Source organism: Cygnus olor, chromosome 8, assembly GCF_009769625.2.
Source record: "Cygnus olor isolate bCygOlo1 chromosome 8, bCygOlo1.pri.v2, whole genome shotgun sequence".
NCBI lineage: Eukaryota > Metazoa > Chordata > Aves > Anseriformes > Anatidae > Cygnus > Cygnus olor.
In genome coordinates, this window is record NC_049176.1 from 12698585 (window position 1) to 12713746 (window position 15162).

The window sequence follows — 15162 nt, forward strand, 5'->3', positions numbered from 1 at the left end:
CCCTGTAGCTCTACAGAAGATAAAGATCCAGGCACAATATTTTACTTAATTCACACTTCATCTGCATGTCGATTTACAGAGGAAGTGGGCTTGTTCCTGACTCAGTTCCTGAGAAAGTTTAATAAATTAAAACGTTAATCTGTTCTTTCTCAACTCTGCTGAAGGGATCACAGAAGTATCTGGCAGTGACAGACACAAACCAGCAGCCCGTTGGGGTACCCGCTCTGCAGTTAGTACGAACGCGCAGCGATGGCTGGTCTTAGCGTCTGAGCGACTCCACACGGCTCAGGGGGTCCTGGTACACCCCTTCTCCAGTAAGGCACACGTAAGACAGAAACCACATCCTCAGTGCCAATAGTTATACGTTGTCTAAGGCTTTCATTGTTTCATTACAAAGCAGTGCTCCCAGGCACCACACCTATATAACACAGGGCCACAGTTTCACCATCAAGAGGTGCTCATTTATCAGCACGAAGGCACAATTTAATATCTATTTAAAAATAAAATATAATAATAATAATAAAAGCCCACACCCCTTAGCCTGAATCATCACAGGTAGTTTCTCAAAACTGATTATAAAAGCCACTTTATACAAAATTCAAAATGTGATACTTGATAAACAAAGACTAACATCTTCCACCGTGCTGCTATGTAGTCCTGGGAAACGCAGTTTCACTTCTCTGATACTAGCTGTATAGAAAACATTGAATTATTTAATATTCAAAAGTGACAGATAACCAGTTGCTTCCTCTCCTATTCAGTTCTGATCATAAAATCGCAGCTCAGTAGTCAAACTATTAATTTTTGTAACAAGACTATATAATTACTGACACTATAATATATAAATTTCTGTACCAGTCTCGAAAAGGCAGCATGCTTGGTTTTTTTATACTCCTTGAAAGGAAAGATGTACAATCTTGTGTATTTTATATCTTCAGGAACTGCACACAAAAACAGCCAGATAAAGGCAGGTTAGCAATAAAGCTTCAAAGTTCCAGGTTAATAACCATGTAATAACCGAATAAAACCTTAAGCTTGTGTGTGAATGTGTGTGTGTATGTGTGTCCATCCATCCCCCAAATGATCTGAGTATTTTATTTTCATGAAATTTTAAAAAATGCTTTTAAGTTGTCTGTCAACCATTTTTTTCTCCTTTCTGTTTTCTCCTTTTCTCCTTTTTTTTCTCCTTTTCTTAATGTCACTCATTTAGTGCTTCTAAAACACACATTTTAATTCTGAATTGTAGATTTTAAAATGCAAAAGGAAGTTGAATGTTAAAAGTTAAGCAAATAATTTAAAATTTGCAGTAAAAAGAGGCAGCAAAACAAAGCAGACTCACAAAGTGTTCAATACCATAATATCACATTGATAGATAAGACCCAGAAGTCCACATAGCACTTGGATTTTTATCGTAAAGTTACTCTTTAATGCAAATAGAAATAGCAAAAGTAGACTAATGAAGTGTTGAAACAGGCAGCTAAAAGGAGCCTTGTGGAAAGATCTTCAGCTGATGCTGACATGTTCAAATTTATCTGCATAGCCAAGCTCAAAAGCAAGCACTTTGGTAATCATATAAAAGCTTTGAACTGGATCTACAGGTTTTTTTTTGTTGTTGTTGTTTTTTTTACAGGCAGTCAGACATGAAGTATTAAGCCTTATAACATGTACCATGGCACTATGGATTACCAGCCTGCAAGCCCAAAATTTTCTTCAAGTTGCTGTCCAAGGAAAGACAAATCACTTCAATACATTTCCTTCTTGGATAACCCTGGGTGACAGACTCTGTCCTACAGTTATCAAGGCAGTATTCTAAGGCCACTGGAAATTTGGGTAATTTGGGGGTTGAATGACATCTTCAACAGCTTAAAAAAATGGCTTAAGAAAAAGGTCAGAGGAAGACAACAGGATGAAAGAATCATGTAGAGGTCACAGCAAGTCCCAAACTCCCACGAATTTGGGCTATTTATTTATTTATTTATTTATCAAGTCATATTTAAGTTGAGAATGATGAAAAGACCTTCAATGTAATGGCACACACTTTGATGTGATTTTAAAAGTTTCTCGATTATTCTCATATCCCAATGTAGCAAATAGTTCATGGGCTGCCACATCCCTGGATTCGGTCTTGCTTAGGAGGGCCACGTCCCAGCTGGGCTGCTGCCATCCCACAACACAAGCAAGGGAAGCACATGTGCCCACCTACCCAATCCTCTCTGGATTGAGAGTTAAAAGGTATCTGTAATGATCAATGTCACTCTTCCAGCCAGAGTCAAGAACTAAAAAGACAAATCTCATCCAAGAATTCCTGGATGACCCAAACCGTCCATCCACAACTCAAGTACTTTTGTGGGGGCCAGAGAATCTCCCTTGGGATGACCAGTTTGCAGTACCCAGGCAGCAATGGTTTAACTCTTTTTCTTCCCCCAATATTTTTCTTTCATAGGAGTCACATGTGATGTAAACAGTTTGTCAGTGACAGACAGAACAGAGATATGGAGAAAGCACAGCCAGGAAGGAAACTGAAGCTATTTAAAATTCATCTGTATTTATGAAAAATTAATGAGAAGGCTGGAAGCTTATTTAAAAAAAAAAAAAAAAAAAAAAAAGACTTCAAAGACTTTTTGATTTTTTGATTTATTTTTTTTCCAGAAGAATATGCTCTGGTGTTAGCAGCTGCAACTGTTTTTTCTCCTTCCAGTTGCTGGAATTATAGGCATGCTGTTTGTTCAGAGATAAAGTAAAGAGCAATTTAATGCAGACCAAAATTATTTTTTGACTGCTCCTTTACTCCTTCTGGAGGCTGACTGGACAGACAGCTTCACAATATGATTTTTTAAGGAATGATTTCTTGCCTATTCTGTCTAGTCACAGAATCACACAGAATCACAGAATTGTAGGGGTTGGAAGGGACCTCAAGAGATCATCGGGTCCAACCCCCCTGCCAAAGCAGGTTCCCTAGAGCTGGTTGCCCAGATAGGTGTCCAGACGGGCCTTGAATATCTCCAGAGGAGGAGACTCCACAACCTCTGGGCAACCTCCTCAACCTCCCTGGGCAGCCTGTTCCAGTGCTCCGTCACCCTCACCGTGAAGAAGTTCTTTCGCATGTTGGTGCGGAACTTCCTGTGCTCCATCTTGTGGCCGTTACCCCTCGTCCTGTCCCCACAAACCACTGAGAAGAGGTTGGCCAAATCCCTCTGTCTCCCACACCTCAGGTATTTATACACATTGATGAGATCCCCTCTCAGTCTTTTTTTCTCCAGGCTGAACAGACCCAAGTCCTTTGATAACATTTTCCTTCTACGATGAGGGCCAACTAGATTTTTATTTTAATATGATTTTAATCTAAGCTTCTTTCACAGATTCTCAGAACTAACTGCCTGTTACTCCAGACTGGTTGACTCATGAACATTAGGAGCAGTTTGATAGTCTATGCTGTTGCCTCAGTATGCTGTTTACGCATTGCCCCACTGTTTCTCAAGATGTCTGTATGTATCTTCCCATTTGAAATCAATTTTCTTACAATTTCTGATTTATTTTTAACTGTTGTAAAAGGTGTTTCTCTAGCTTTATGTGGTTACCCTTCACAGATGCTAACAAGTTTCTCTTTCCCTAGCAGACTCTGCTGTTGACTCTACCCCTTTCTTTTTGGATTCCTTCACCTTTCTTCCCAGAGAAATTCTTTCAGACCTGCTGAGATGAACACTGCCAGATGTGAGACATTTAATGGGGTGTGGTATTTTTTTTTCATTCTAAACTTTAAATTTATATTAACCATGACTGAAATATTTCTTCAGCGTATTTTGTCATCAAACTTAATATAATAAGAAGTGCAAGAGCTTAAGACAGGATGTAACTATACTGCTAGCAGAATAATTGCCACCATGAAATGGTGTTCTGTACTTCTTGACAGATGATTTCTTAAAACAGTTATTTCTGAGATCAACTGTACACCACTGTCAGAATGAAGAAATAAACTCAACTAACAAAGAATGATCAAATCCACACCAGAAGTCCATTCTGAAAATGAGCTCACTAACAATTCAAAAGTGGTCAAGGTATTATATTCATCTATTGCACAACCATCTCTGCAAAAAGGAGGGCAAAGATGAAACAAGACTAACAACTTCTGCTCTCTTTCTATTTGCTTACTTAAATAATCAAGACATTGTGAAAAATCAGAGCTCAGATAAGTACTCAAAGAAGTACTAACAGAAGTACTTAAAGAAGTACTAACACCTCACCAAAATTAACATTCCATTTTTTTCCATTCCATTCTATTTTTTTAAACAAAGTGCAGATATGTCTACAATTCAGAAATGCACCATTCTGTACTTGCAGTAATGCATTCCTTAGTTGGAATAGTAGAAAAAAAAATTAGGAAGGAAAGAGCTTCATTCAATTGAGATGCTTAACAGTTCTCATTATTTGTTTAATACCAGGCCATCAAAGCAGCATGCAATATCCTTACAGTCTTTAGGCATTCTGAATCAGAAGATCTGGAGAGTTTTCCCACTAAAAGCCTACTAGGTATCTTCAAAAGATTAGAATTCCTAACTTTGAATAAATTATTTAACAAATTAAATTAGAACAGATGTATACATCAGATATTCTTAATTAGATCCCTTCGCAAAGAATGAAGCGATCCACCATTCTAATTTGAAAACCAAACCAGCATTTCACTGAACATCTTCTCAATATAACCATGGTTTCTAAAGAATTTAGTACACACATTTTGAAATTAAACTGTAAATGACTCCAATGAAATGAAACAAAGAAAGATAAAAGTTCTTAACACATTCGGGGGATGGAGAAAGGGATTCCTGATTCAAGGTTTTTTTACCTCACAAAGTAGTAAGTCAATGATGTGGAAGACCATGCAGAGTGGAAACTTGGCAGTGAAAAGAGTGAGGAACCACTGGGATGCATACATATGAGCTTCCAAATTGAGGTCTGAGAAATGACTATACAAGTCAGGTAACTGCTCCTAGAGTAAAGGAAAAAATAAATGTTCCAGTATTACTCATTACTTCAGGTTCATCATCTGCATTGCCAGTAAGTACCAGGTTGCTAAAGACTGAAAAACGTAACAAAGTGAAATCCTGTCTTCTTCTGAGCAATGGTAACGTTTCTTTATAACTTTCAGTGGCCATGGTTACAGTTTGTAGTAAGATATTCACTATGGATTCTGTCATGGCATCAAACAACATACTGTTAGGTAATACTGAGAAATTACAAAATCTTCAACAGGAGAAAGGCAGAGCAGTTGTGAAATCTATGTCATACATGGTATATGTTTTTAAAAGTTACTTCTTAACTGTGTCTTCTTGTAAATTATTCTGCTAAACAAGTAATAGACCACCTTGCAGAGTATGAAAGCAGCACAGCACACTAATGTTCATGACTTCATCACACAATGCCTCTAACTAGGAACATACATAAGCAACACAAAATTATCACCGATAATTCTACTCTACACTGATGATATACTCATTTTCTGTTAACAGAGTAAAAAGCTTTATGTCCATAACATAAATATTGAAAATACCATATACCAGTGTTAAGAATCAAATTAATTAGTATTAAATTGTACTTGATCAAGTAGGAAATACGCACAATTTGAAATCTGAAAAAAGATCATTCAATTAACTGTGGTCTGTGAACTTTTTTGTTTGTTTTTAACAAATCTCAGAGGTATGTATGTTCATTTATGGTAAATGACTCTAGCAGCTAATTTTCACTATAATAACAGAAATCCAGGTCAAGGCTTAATGGACTGTTAGTAAGTGCTTATTAGTCAGAACACCAATGTGTAAAACCTGCATCCTTTTATTTAAATTGCTTTGAATATGATATAATTACATCTGAAAAAAGAGCAATGTACTGAAATTACAGCAAAATCTGTAAAATGACCTACACTTGATTTGTATTTCATAAGCATCAGGATGTCCTGATTTGCCTGACCTCTTAACCATCAACACAATTCATAGAAAGTAGGACACTGATGGTGGGAGTCCAAAAGATACGCTGGCCTCAATAGAACAGAAAAATTCTCTCTAAGTAGCATAACAAAACATGGAGGAGAGACTGTAAGCAAACAGAGAGTGAAAAAAGCACAGATACATACTCTGCTTCGATACAAAGATTAGCAGCAAGATTGGTATATGAAAGAAAAAAAATTATAAATAAATCTGACTCACAATGTTTGGATCCAGATATTAAACTTCCCTGCTTTGGTTCTATCCTACCTTAAAGGAGAGGGGTTTTATCATCCAGTAGGTTATGAAAGCAAAACATTAGTCTCCTCACCAATATTTCCATTTACAAAAGTAGAATAATTTGTTACTCAGGCCCCACCTGCATTAACTTCTCCAGCTGGAAAAATTTGCAATGGAGATCTTCAAAGTTATTTCTGTAGAGGTCCCTCAAGCCATAGTCATACATTATTTTCACAAATACACAGAATGCCTGCTCCTCTGGCATCTGGAAAAATATACAAACATGATTTAGAAAACTGAGCTAAGGATGGAAATTCTTTATACAGATAGAAACACACACACACGTACGCTTAAATACCTCAGGAACAATGAATTCAAAAACTGGGATATATTAAAATTTTCCGCAAAGCACCCTGAATTTAGACTATTAGACTATTCTTCTTGCTGGGCATCTTGATTTGGCTCTGTAAGACTTTCTCTGAAGAAGAAAAGGTGGGATCAGATCATAGGCTTATGTAAGTATTACATCCCTACAACTGCACAACTGTCATCGGTATACTTTCTGCCAATATGTACGAGATCAACCAGCACACAACTCTCAGCTACAGAACATGAGTTAAAAAAAATAAATAAATAAAAGGAAAGAAAAAGAAAAAAGAAAAACAACATCTCAAGACACTGATTTCTGTTGAGAGAAACTTGGTTAGCTGAAAAAAGCAGGAGAGCTAAGATAAAGAACCCTTAGTGAGAATAACGCTTGCTTACTTTCATCCAAACCCCAGGACATGAAAATCTCTGAAGTCAGGTTTCCAATGATGAATAAGGAAATAACAAGTTTTGCCAACAGAACCTCCTTGGGAGCTTGGAGGGACCAATCTCCCCTATTAACATTATGATTTTTTTCGGAAGCCATATCTCCATAAGCTCTCTATTCCATGTTGACCAAAATTTCTCATGCAACAGAATTTCAGAAGGTGGTACTGATGGAAAAGCTGTGTGGGCCACTCTAATTTATTGGCTTGAGCTTATAAAGTGCTGAATTTGTGGGAAGCCCTGTGTCATCAAACCTCCAGTGCTGCCATCTCCCTCTTCCCCCATGCCTTCAGGTAACACAGGAAGGAGACATGCACAAGCAGAGTCCCTGCAGGCCACAAATCAGGTCTTTGAAAAAAATACCTTGCTTTTGCAGGCACCAGACTGTTACAAACGCAAACAATTATTGAGTATCAAGAATGACAATTCTTGACCTTTTAGTATACTCCTTCATTCACTCTCGTGCCAGTCCCTTATCAAATATCAGCAATAGATAAAAGCTCAGTATTTTTTCAAAGAGAATTTTAGTCTGTTGATATTTACCTTCCAGGTTTTATCTTTTGTAGTTCAGCCTATGATTATGCCCTGTCTCCAGGGCCACATGTGGACATTTTCATTTTCAGACAGCATATATAAAAATATCTAGTTGGAATAAAGAACTGCCAAGTCAGCTGCTAGCTATCTGTGCAGGCTAGATTCACCTAGGACAAGCTCTTAGAAATCTCAGTGCTCTTTATCACAATTTTATCTGGTCAGAACAATCCCCACTGACAGCGGATAAAGGCTGCAGACAAAGAAAAGGGAAGAAAAATTTTTATCCTGACCAAAAAGCTTGAATCTGCTCTAGAATAAAATGAAAGCACATGTACATTTTTTGTAAGGTAACAATTATTTCTAATAAAATGACAGATGCTCATGCACAAGCACACCTACCTTGCATGCTCAAACACACGTGCATTGACAGTCATTCCTCCCCCAGCACAGGGAGAGGGAACAGAGGTGAGTACTGGGCCAAAGGACGTACAGGCAGAGGCCATGGAGTCCTCACTCTGTGGATGCAGGTTCTCCAATATTACCAACCCCAAGAATTCAAAATCTTAAAATGTTGTTTATCTATTTATTATTATTATTATTTTTAAGAAAATGCCTATTTTGGGCATTTCCGATTTTAAACATTCGGATATTTGTCCCTTATTATTTTTGCTTGGAATCACAAAAGCCAGAAATTTATCTGCTTTTTTTTTTTTAATGAATTTTTATTTTTTCACGTAGTAATGATTCCAAGAGGTAGACAGTGAGGAAAAAAAAAAGTCCAATACTATGAGACTAACAGTAAAACTATCAGAGTTGGCAACACTGGTCTCCCATGATTAGAAATTACTTGCTCATCTTTGATGGGGATTTCACCAAAGCAGCAAAATCACAAAAAGCCAGGATGGAAGTTCAGGCTACCCAGCCATCCCTGAAAGATATCTACACTGAAGAGAAATGATAACCTGTCCCAGAAAAAAGGGGGAAAGAAAAGGGGATAGAATCCATGCAAAGACTGGAGAGTTAGAGAGGATCTTACAAGCTTTCACAGATACAGATTGGTTGGAAAATTTGAGAAAAGCACAAGTTCAAGGACATCCTGGGAAGCTCCCAACTTACATGAGTGACACTGCTTCCCTTCCCCCCTTTCTCTGATTATTTCAGTTTAATATCCTATTATGAAAGCAAACATTATAAAGGGGAAATTAAAATGAGTGCAATTGCCATTTAGTATTCCCTACATAACAGGGCAATTTCTTCTAACTCCAGAAACACTGGAAACAAAGGTGATTCTCTATCGTAATGACAGCACACTACCAAGAGAGGAGGTAAGTATTAGTTGAACATTAAGAATGTGACACCTACTCATTTCTAAAACCCTCCTGTATTGCAATTGGCTTATTCTTCCAGTGGAAATTAAACAACTTCTTTGGGTAAAAATTTACTCACAAAACAACTGAGAGATGAGGTGATTTGCAGCATATGTGGGACTGCAATAACCTGACTAATTTCAGGTTTACTCCTGAGAAATCTAAAGCTCCTCCATAACACTTCCACTGTGTGTCATGCTCCATAAATATTCGAGGAGTCTTAGATCTCACTAGGAATTACAAAGTGTAATTGAATTGATCAGAATTTGATTTCTTGATGCCTTAGGAAAAGTATATGTAACATATATACCATCAACATCCTATCCAAAACCACAATCTAAAGCATATGTCAACCATGATTAATAATTTATTAATTAAAGCTTGATAGAAAAAGGCAATGTCCTGAATTAGAGTTGCTGTTGATGTCTGGGGAGTTTTATTCAGAAATTCTTTACGATATCCACCAATATCCATACTATTTGAATCTGCTTCTTTTGCACTGAAACATCATCAAAGTTAAAGCCAAATATAAAAACTGTTTATTTATCTCCCTATCACTATACACATACATACGTATATACAAGAGGTGACAGATCCAAGTTTGTACAGTTCTTGGTTACAGGCTAAAATACTAATGTTCAAATTCAGCTCTCATTCAAAAGATATTACAAAATGTCCTTAGGACAAAAAGTCTCACTGAAAATTAATGAGACTGCTTGCTCCTGTTGGCTACTCTGAGAATATCTCCCTTAAACCCAAAGGAAGTTTACCTGCATAAGAATTAAATTCCAAGAAAAGATGTAACTCATCGGTGTCTGGTTTTGACACAGAAATGCTTGATAATTTATCGGATTTCTCCTAGATAAATGAAATCTACATCCATAAAGATAGAAGCCATTATTCACTATTTGCCAAAAAGCAACAACAGGAAAATGAACAGAGACAAATAAACAAGAGTAAATATTTGTCAAACGCTATGTTCCAGTACTACTGATTTTAAAGGTTCTTTGGCTTCAAATATCAAAGCTTTCATTTTGCAATTAACTCACATGGAGGAGTAGCACAGCTGCAAGGAAGGACTGTCCCTGGCAATAGCCAATGTCTTCATCATAGACAGAGTATGCCTAGAAAAAATAAAAGTCAACATATACTCAGAATGCATTTACTCATTTGCTATTAATTGTATTACATTTTGATATTCAGAATATGTAAAACTATGCAGGCTAAAATAATAAATGGAGTGAAATTGTAACCCACCTTGCATAGGTTTTCAGTGCACTTAGGAAAACCTGGGTAGTTCACCCTGAGTCTTCCATGAACATTGTATTTGTCTATTTTTATTTTTAAAACAGCGTGAAAAGAGTTGGATGCAATTTCCCTTCACCTAAACCAGGGATAATTCCACTGAGGAATGGGAATTTCATTTCAGTAATGAAACAATGGGAATATAAAAAATGTAAGCTAAGAACCAGGTGCCTTTGTGTGATGGGGAGTGTGTTTGTTTATTTCTTTTTGGAAAAACAAATCTTTACATCATGAAAGTACAGGACCTGAGGTTGTTAGTTTGAAAATCACTGAGAACTACCCTACACTGAAAATTTCATCAGAAACAGGTTTTCCATTTCCTTGTCATGCTGAAAAATGAAGAAGACTCCTTCTCCTACAGCATGATGGCTGCACTACTTTTTTCTTCCTATTAAAAATAACTGACCTTCCCTTCCTCTTTGCTTTTCAGAGACAAGATGATGAATACTGTTTGAAAGAGATGTTAGAGGATGTTAAAAATCTGAGGAGACTTGAGAAAGTAAGCAGGAGCAGGACTGACAGCAGAAAGAGCCACCCTGAGAGAAGAGCGAGGCAAAGCAAAACAGCAGCACCAGGCCAGAGCTCCAGGAACAAGCCACGTGAATCAAGAAATGTGCTTTTTCCCCGGACTACCTCCAGCACCACTTACAGCTGAGCATGTTTCGAACTGGAACACTGTGCTTACCTGCCGTTTTCAAGTTTGCAATGGAATCAGATTGCAAATTCACTAAGTGGAAGCAAGATGAACAACATGAGTTGTGCTGGGGGAACCAAAGCCACAGGGGTCTGCCCCACAGGATTTCAAAAGTGCCTTAACTGCCTCTTCAGAAGTTAAGAATTTTGTCTCAGAAAGACATTTGGCTCCTTTTAAGCCAAGCACATTAATATAATTGCCAATAATTTCTGCCAGAACATTGAAATGGAGGCCAAAATGTAAGTCAAGTCTTTAAACCGCCTTTCTTTTTCACTCTGACTGGCAGAAACGAAGAAAGAAATATTTCTAAGAAATTATGCGCTGACTCCAGTAGAGAAGATTTCCATCAAGAATATACACTAAGTATTCCGCTAAAGGTCACTGCACTGTTTGCAAACAACTCAGCCATACATCTCCTACTACATTTGCAGCTTTGTGAAAAGCCAAAGCATGCCTTACCATCACTGGCCATTTGTCTGTGCTGCTGCTGGTCCCCAGCAGTTGGAACTGGAGTGACCTTGATTCCAACCCACTGCTCATTTTCATTTGTCAAGTAAATACAAGAAGATTAATCACATGAATTATTGCCAAAAAAAAAATTAAGGAACCATTATAAGTTGCTTATTGGTTTCACCTGTTCTAGCCATAAAAGCAAAATACACAAAATAACTCCAGAAGGATACAATAGCAGGCATAAAACTTGGAATCAGAAATAAGGGTGCTGTCCTTGAAAAAGTGAATTTTAAATTACTCTTTAGCTTCTAAACATGGAATTAACAGAAATTACTTTCAACACTTAAATTAATATTGCATATGGCTTATTAAAACCATCTCTGGTTAATAATAAACAGCAAATAGAGTCTTTATGTCTTTGTTCCCCAAATCTATCAGTTTATGGATGCCTATTATTTTGTTTCCGTAGCACTCCTAAAAGATGCATTATTTCTGCTTTTGAAAGGCCAGCTCCAGATATGCCAAATTGCAAATAATAAATTTGATTTATGATTTCTTCATACTGCATAAAACACTTTTATTTTACTTAACGAAAAAAAAATCCAAGCTGAAAAATAGTAAATGATTGACCTTTTGGGGTGGCTCCCTCTGTTTTGAGAAGTAATAATACCACAACAGTAATAATTTGCAGAAAATTCTCTTATGAGAAGCAATGTTAGCACAATAGCTAATAGTTTGCTGAAAACAGCATTGAACTAATGCAAACAAGTTTTTTTTTATAAAACAAAACCAAACCAAAACAAAACAAAAAACTACTGGGAAATCAACACAGTGGAGCAAACAAACTGCCTCCACAGCTAGCATAGACAAAAAGTAAGGTAAAGAAAGCTGTCAGAAAGAAAAAGATATGCCTTGGAGATTGTGAAACAAAATGAAATTGTGGCAAAAGATAGAAAATGGGGGAAAAGCAGGGGGAAACAAACAAACAAAAAGCCTCACTCTGCATTTTAAGCATAAAAATATAAAGGAAGACCAAAGAACTTTCTCATGACCAACTTCCTGAGCACAGTAAGACTGATAATAAATCAATTTTCAAACACATCCAGAGCAGGAAGGCAAAGCTTCATCTTGGAAAATATATGATGAATGTACAAAAGTTGTATTTTAACTCCAGCACAAAACCCACAGGAACTTTCCTTGTGTCTGTTTTATTGCAGAATAATCACTGAGGTTGTCATCCTGCTGGAACCACTTCTAACAGGGAATGCGTTGAAGGGTCTGTCTCCAACTGAGTCTCAGAAAGAGATTATAAATTAAAATGAACAAAAAATACAAAAAAATTATTAAGAACAGACAGTATGGACACAAAGTTTCAAAGGAAAATAAACTGGTAAACCATTAATTGGCTTATTTAATCAGAAGAACAGACAACAAATGGGAGACATTTGTAAAAAGAGGAAATCCGTGAAACTACAAACCAGTAGTTTTAGATAATTTGGTTTATAAAAATTACAAATTAATTAGTGGACACATATATACATAGGACATAAGAGAAAAACATCTGAGAGGTCCAGTAAAAGGGACATATCTTGGACCATTTCTAACATATCTTGGAAGAAACCATGAACTATTAAAGAAAATATATATGTATGTATTAACTGTTGGATCTGCCTGTTTTTTGTTTTGTTTTGTTTTTTAATTAATTTCCACTAGGCCCATCCCCACAATCTCATCTTCAGAAGCAGCTGTTACAAGTTACTTAGATCTGAACATAAGAATTAGATCAAACTGAAAAAGATTCTGCTGTTAAGTCAAAGCAAAAGATTTTTATAAAAAACAGTCTGTAGAATCTACGTGGTTTCATTTTATTTGCCCCAAGCAAATACATTTTTGAAGCTTTATGCATATTATATTTCCAATTACTTTTTTTTTTTTTAGTTTTAAATAACCTATGGGACTTGTTATTGCTGAAGTGTGATGTAATTAACTAAAATACCCTCAAAAATAAGGATGCTGCCTACAGACACCTCAATAATATTAAGTTCTTGATAAAAGATCTAAGATGAATTAAGATTTATCCTTTCAAGGGACTTAGGAGCATTAACTTTGTTTTTCTGTATGAAACATGAAAACAAAGCAAAATCCCAAACCTCCTACTTCCACTGAAGTCACTGTTTACTTTGTAATTTCAAGAGAATGGGATTTTTCCCACGACAAGCTTTGACAACGTAGTAAACTTTCAGTTGTTATTTTCTTAAGCTCTTCAGGAACCTCTAATCACAATGCATCAATTAACCGAGATCTGAAATATTCTCTTTCTCACAATTGAGACTTAATAACAATTCTGTCTCAAAGCCTACTTTAACTCCTTTTAACTTAACAAAGACCTCATCTACAGAATTAAAGTGTCTTTTTAATAACTGTCTGTCTTATGCAGAGCTGAAGTGTGCAGTTATTAGCGCATCATCAGAAAGTGAACAGTTTGGAAGCAAAAGAGTCTCATCAAAATAAGTCCGTGGTAGAGAATCACAGAAGTAGACTTATTTCTGGGACTGATTTTTTTTTTTAAATTTATTTATTTTTAACCGCATGCATATTGGGAAAGTGGTTGAAGAATCCAGAGATGGATAGAAATTCTTCTTTAAAATAATTATTGGAGGAAAATCTTCCAAGATCAGAATCTTCCATGGATACAAAAATTCCAGGTACGTACCGCTGAAAAAGGAAAGGTTGCTGATCTGAATGTAATAACTCAGCTTTGGGATTTCTGCAACTAGTATGTATCAGCCCTAACAGTTTGAGAAAAGGAAGAGTAAGGAGCACATCTTGCATTCCAGACTGAACTTTTTTCACCATTTTGTGTCCTCATAAGCACGGAAAGGATTGCTTATACTTGCTGAAGGTTCATATGTACTTGAAATAGCAGCAAAATGCAAAACACTAACTAGTAAGTATCAGCTTACAGTCACACTGCCAATTTGCCTTTACCATAGTAACTCAATTACATTAATTACAATTACATCAGAAATTAAACAGATCTCATAAAAAATATTTCTATAGTGCCTGCCTCATAAAAAGATCTTTCTCTTATTTGCCAGAGCTTTCATCCCCCCCACCCATACACACACGCTTCACAGCAATGCCATGGAAAAGCAGAGGCCCTACAGATCTCCATTCCTCATCTGCAGTACCGGTGTCTCTCTTGTCAGTAGTAAAGTTTTCTGGCACAGGGAACTCTCGCTTCTCTGAAATAGTGACAGGTGAACTGGCGAGCTGCTTGTTAACAGCCATACTAGATATCTCTGTCCCAGGAAAAAAAAAAAAAAGGTAAGAAAATGTAACAGGAATGCAAAATTTTTAGAATTATAAGCCTGATTTGCTCCCATGACTTATCTCTGTGTCACTACCGAAATGACAGAAATGATCCAGGGCATCTTCTCGGTGTTTGATACAGAAATGACTCTGTGCTGAAGTCCATCTCAGTAGAGTTAAAAACCTGCATGGTGCCTCAAGAACAGGCTGTCAGTGAGAGCGCAATTTAAAATGCCACACCTAATAGTAGAATGTAAGGCTCCACATCTGAATTTATTATAGGGCCAACAGTCTGAAAGCAGGGATATTCCTATGACTGTCCCATTCTACAGAAAATTTCCATGTGACCTGAAAAGTGCATTTTTCGAAATTATTTACTCATTTATTGAGTGTCCCCGAGGGGCAGCTGTACGATACACACTATACCTCATCCAGAACTACAGGCCTAGCAAAGGCCCGGGGAACAAAG

The 15162-nt window shown here is 36.7% G+C and overlaps 1 protein-coding gene across 19 annotated transcripts in view; it reads right to left on the reverse strand.

Annotated features, from left to right (window-relative positions):
- RABGAP1L (RAB GTPase activating protein 1 like) overlaps nt 1-15162 on the reverse strand; it is a 250803-nt gene that overhangs the window by 89921 nt on the left and 145720 nt on the right. For all 19 annotated transcript variants that reach the window (XM_040565580.1, XM_040565585.1, XM_040565577.1 and 16 more), the window contains 3 exons: nt 9979-10053; nt 6355-6480; nt 4841-4984 (listed from right to left, as the gene is read on the reverse strand). In XM_040565580.1, the coding sequence (XP_040421514.1) occupies nt 4841-4984; nt 6355-6480; nt 9979-10053 (345 nt within the window). The remainder of the gene's footprint in view (nt 1-4840; nt 4985-6354; nt 6481-9978; nt 10054-15162) is intronic.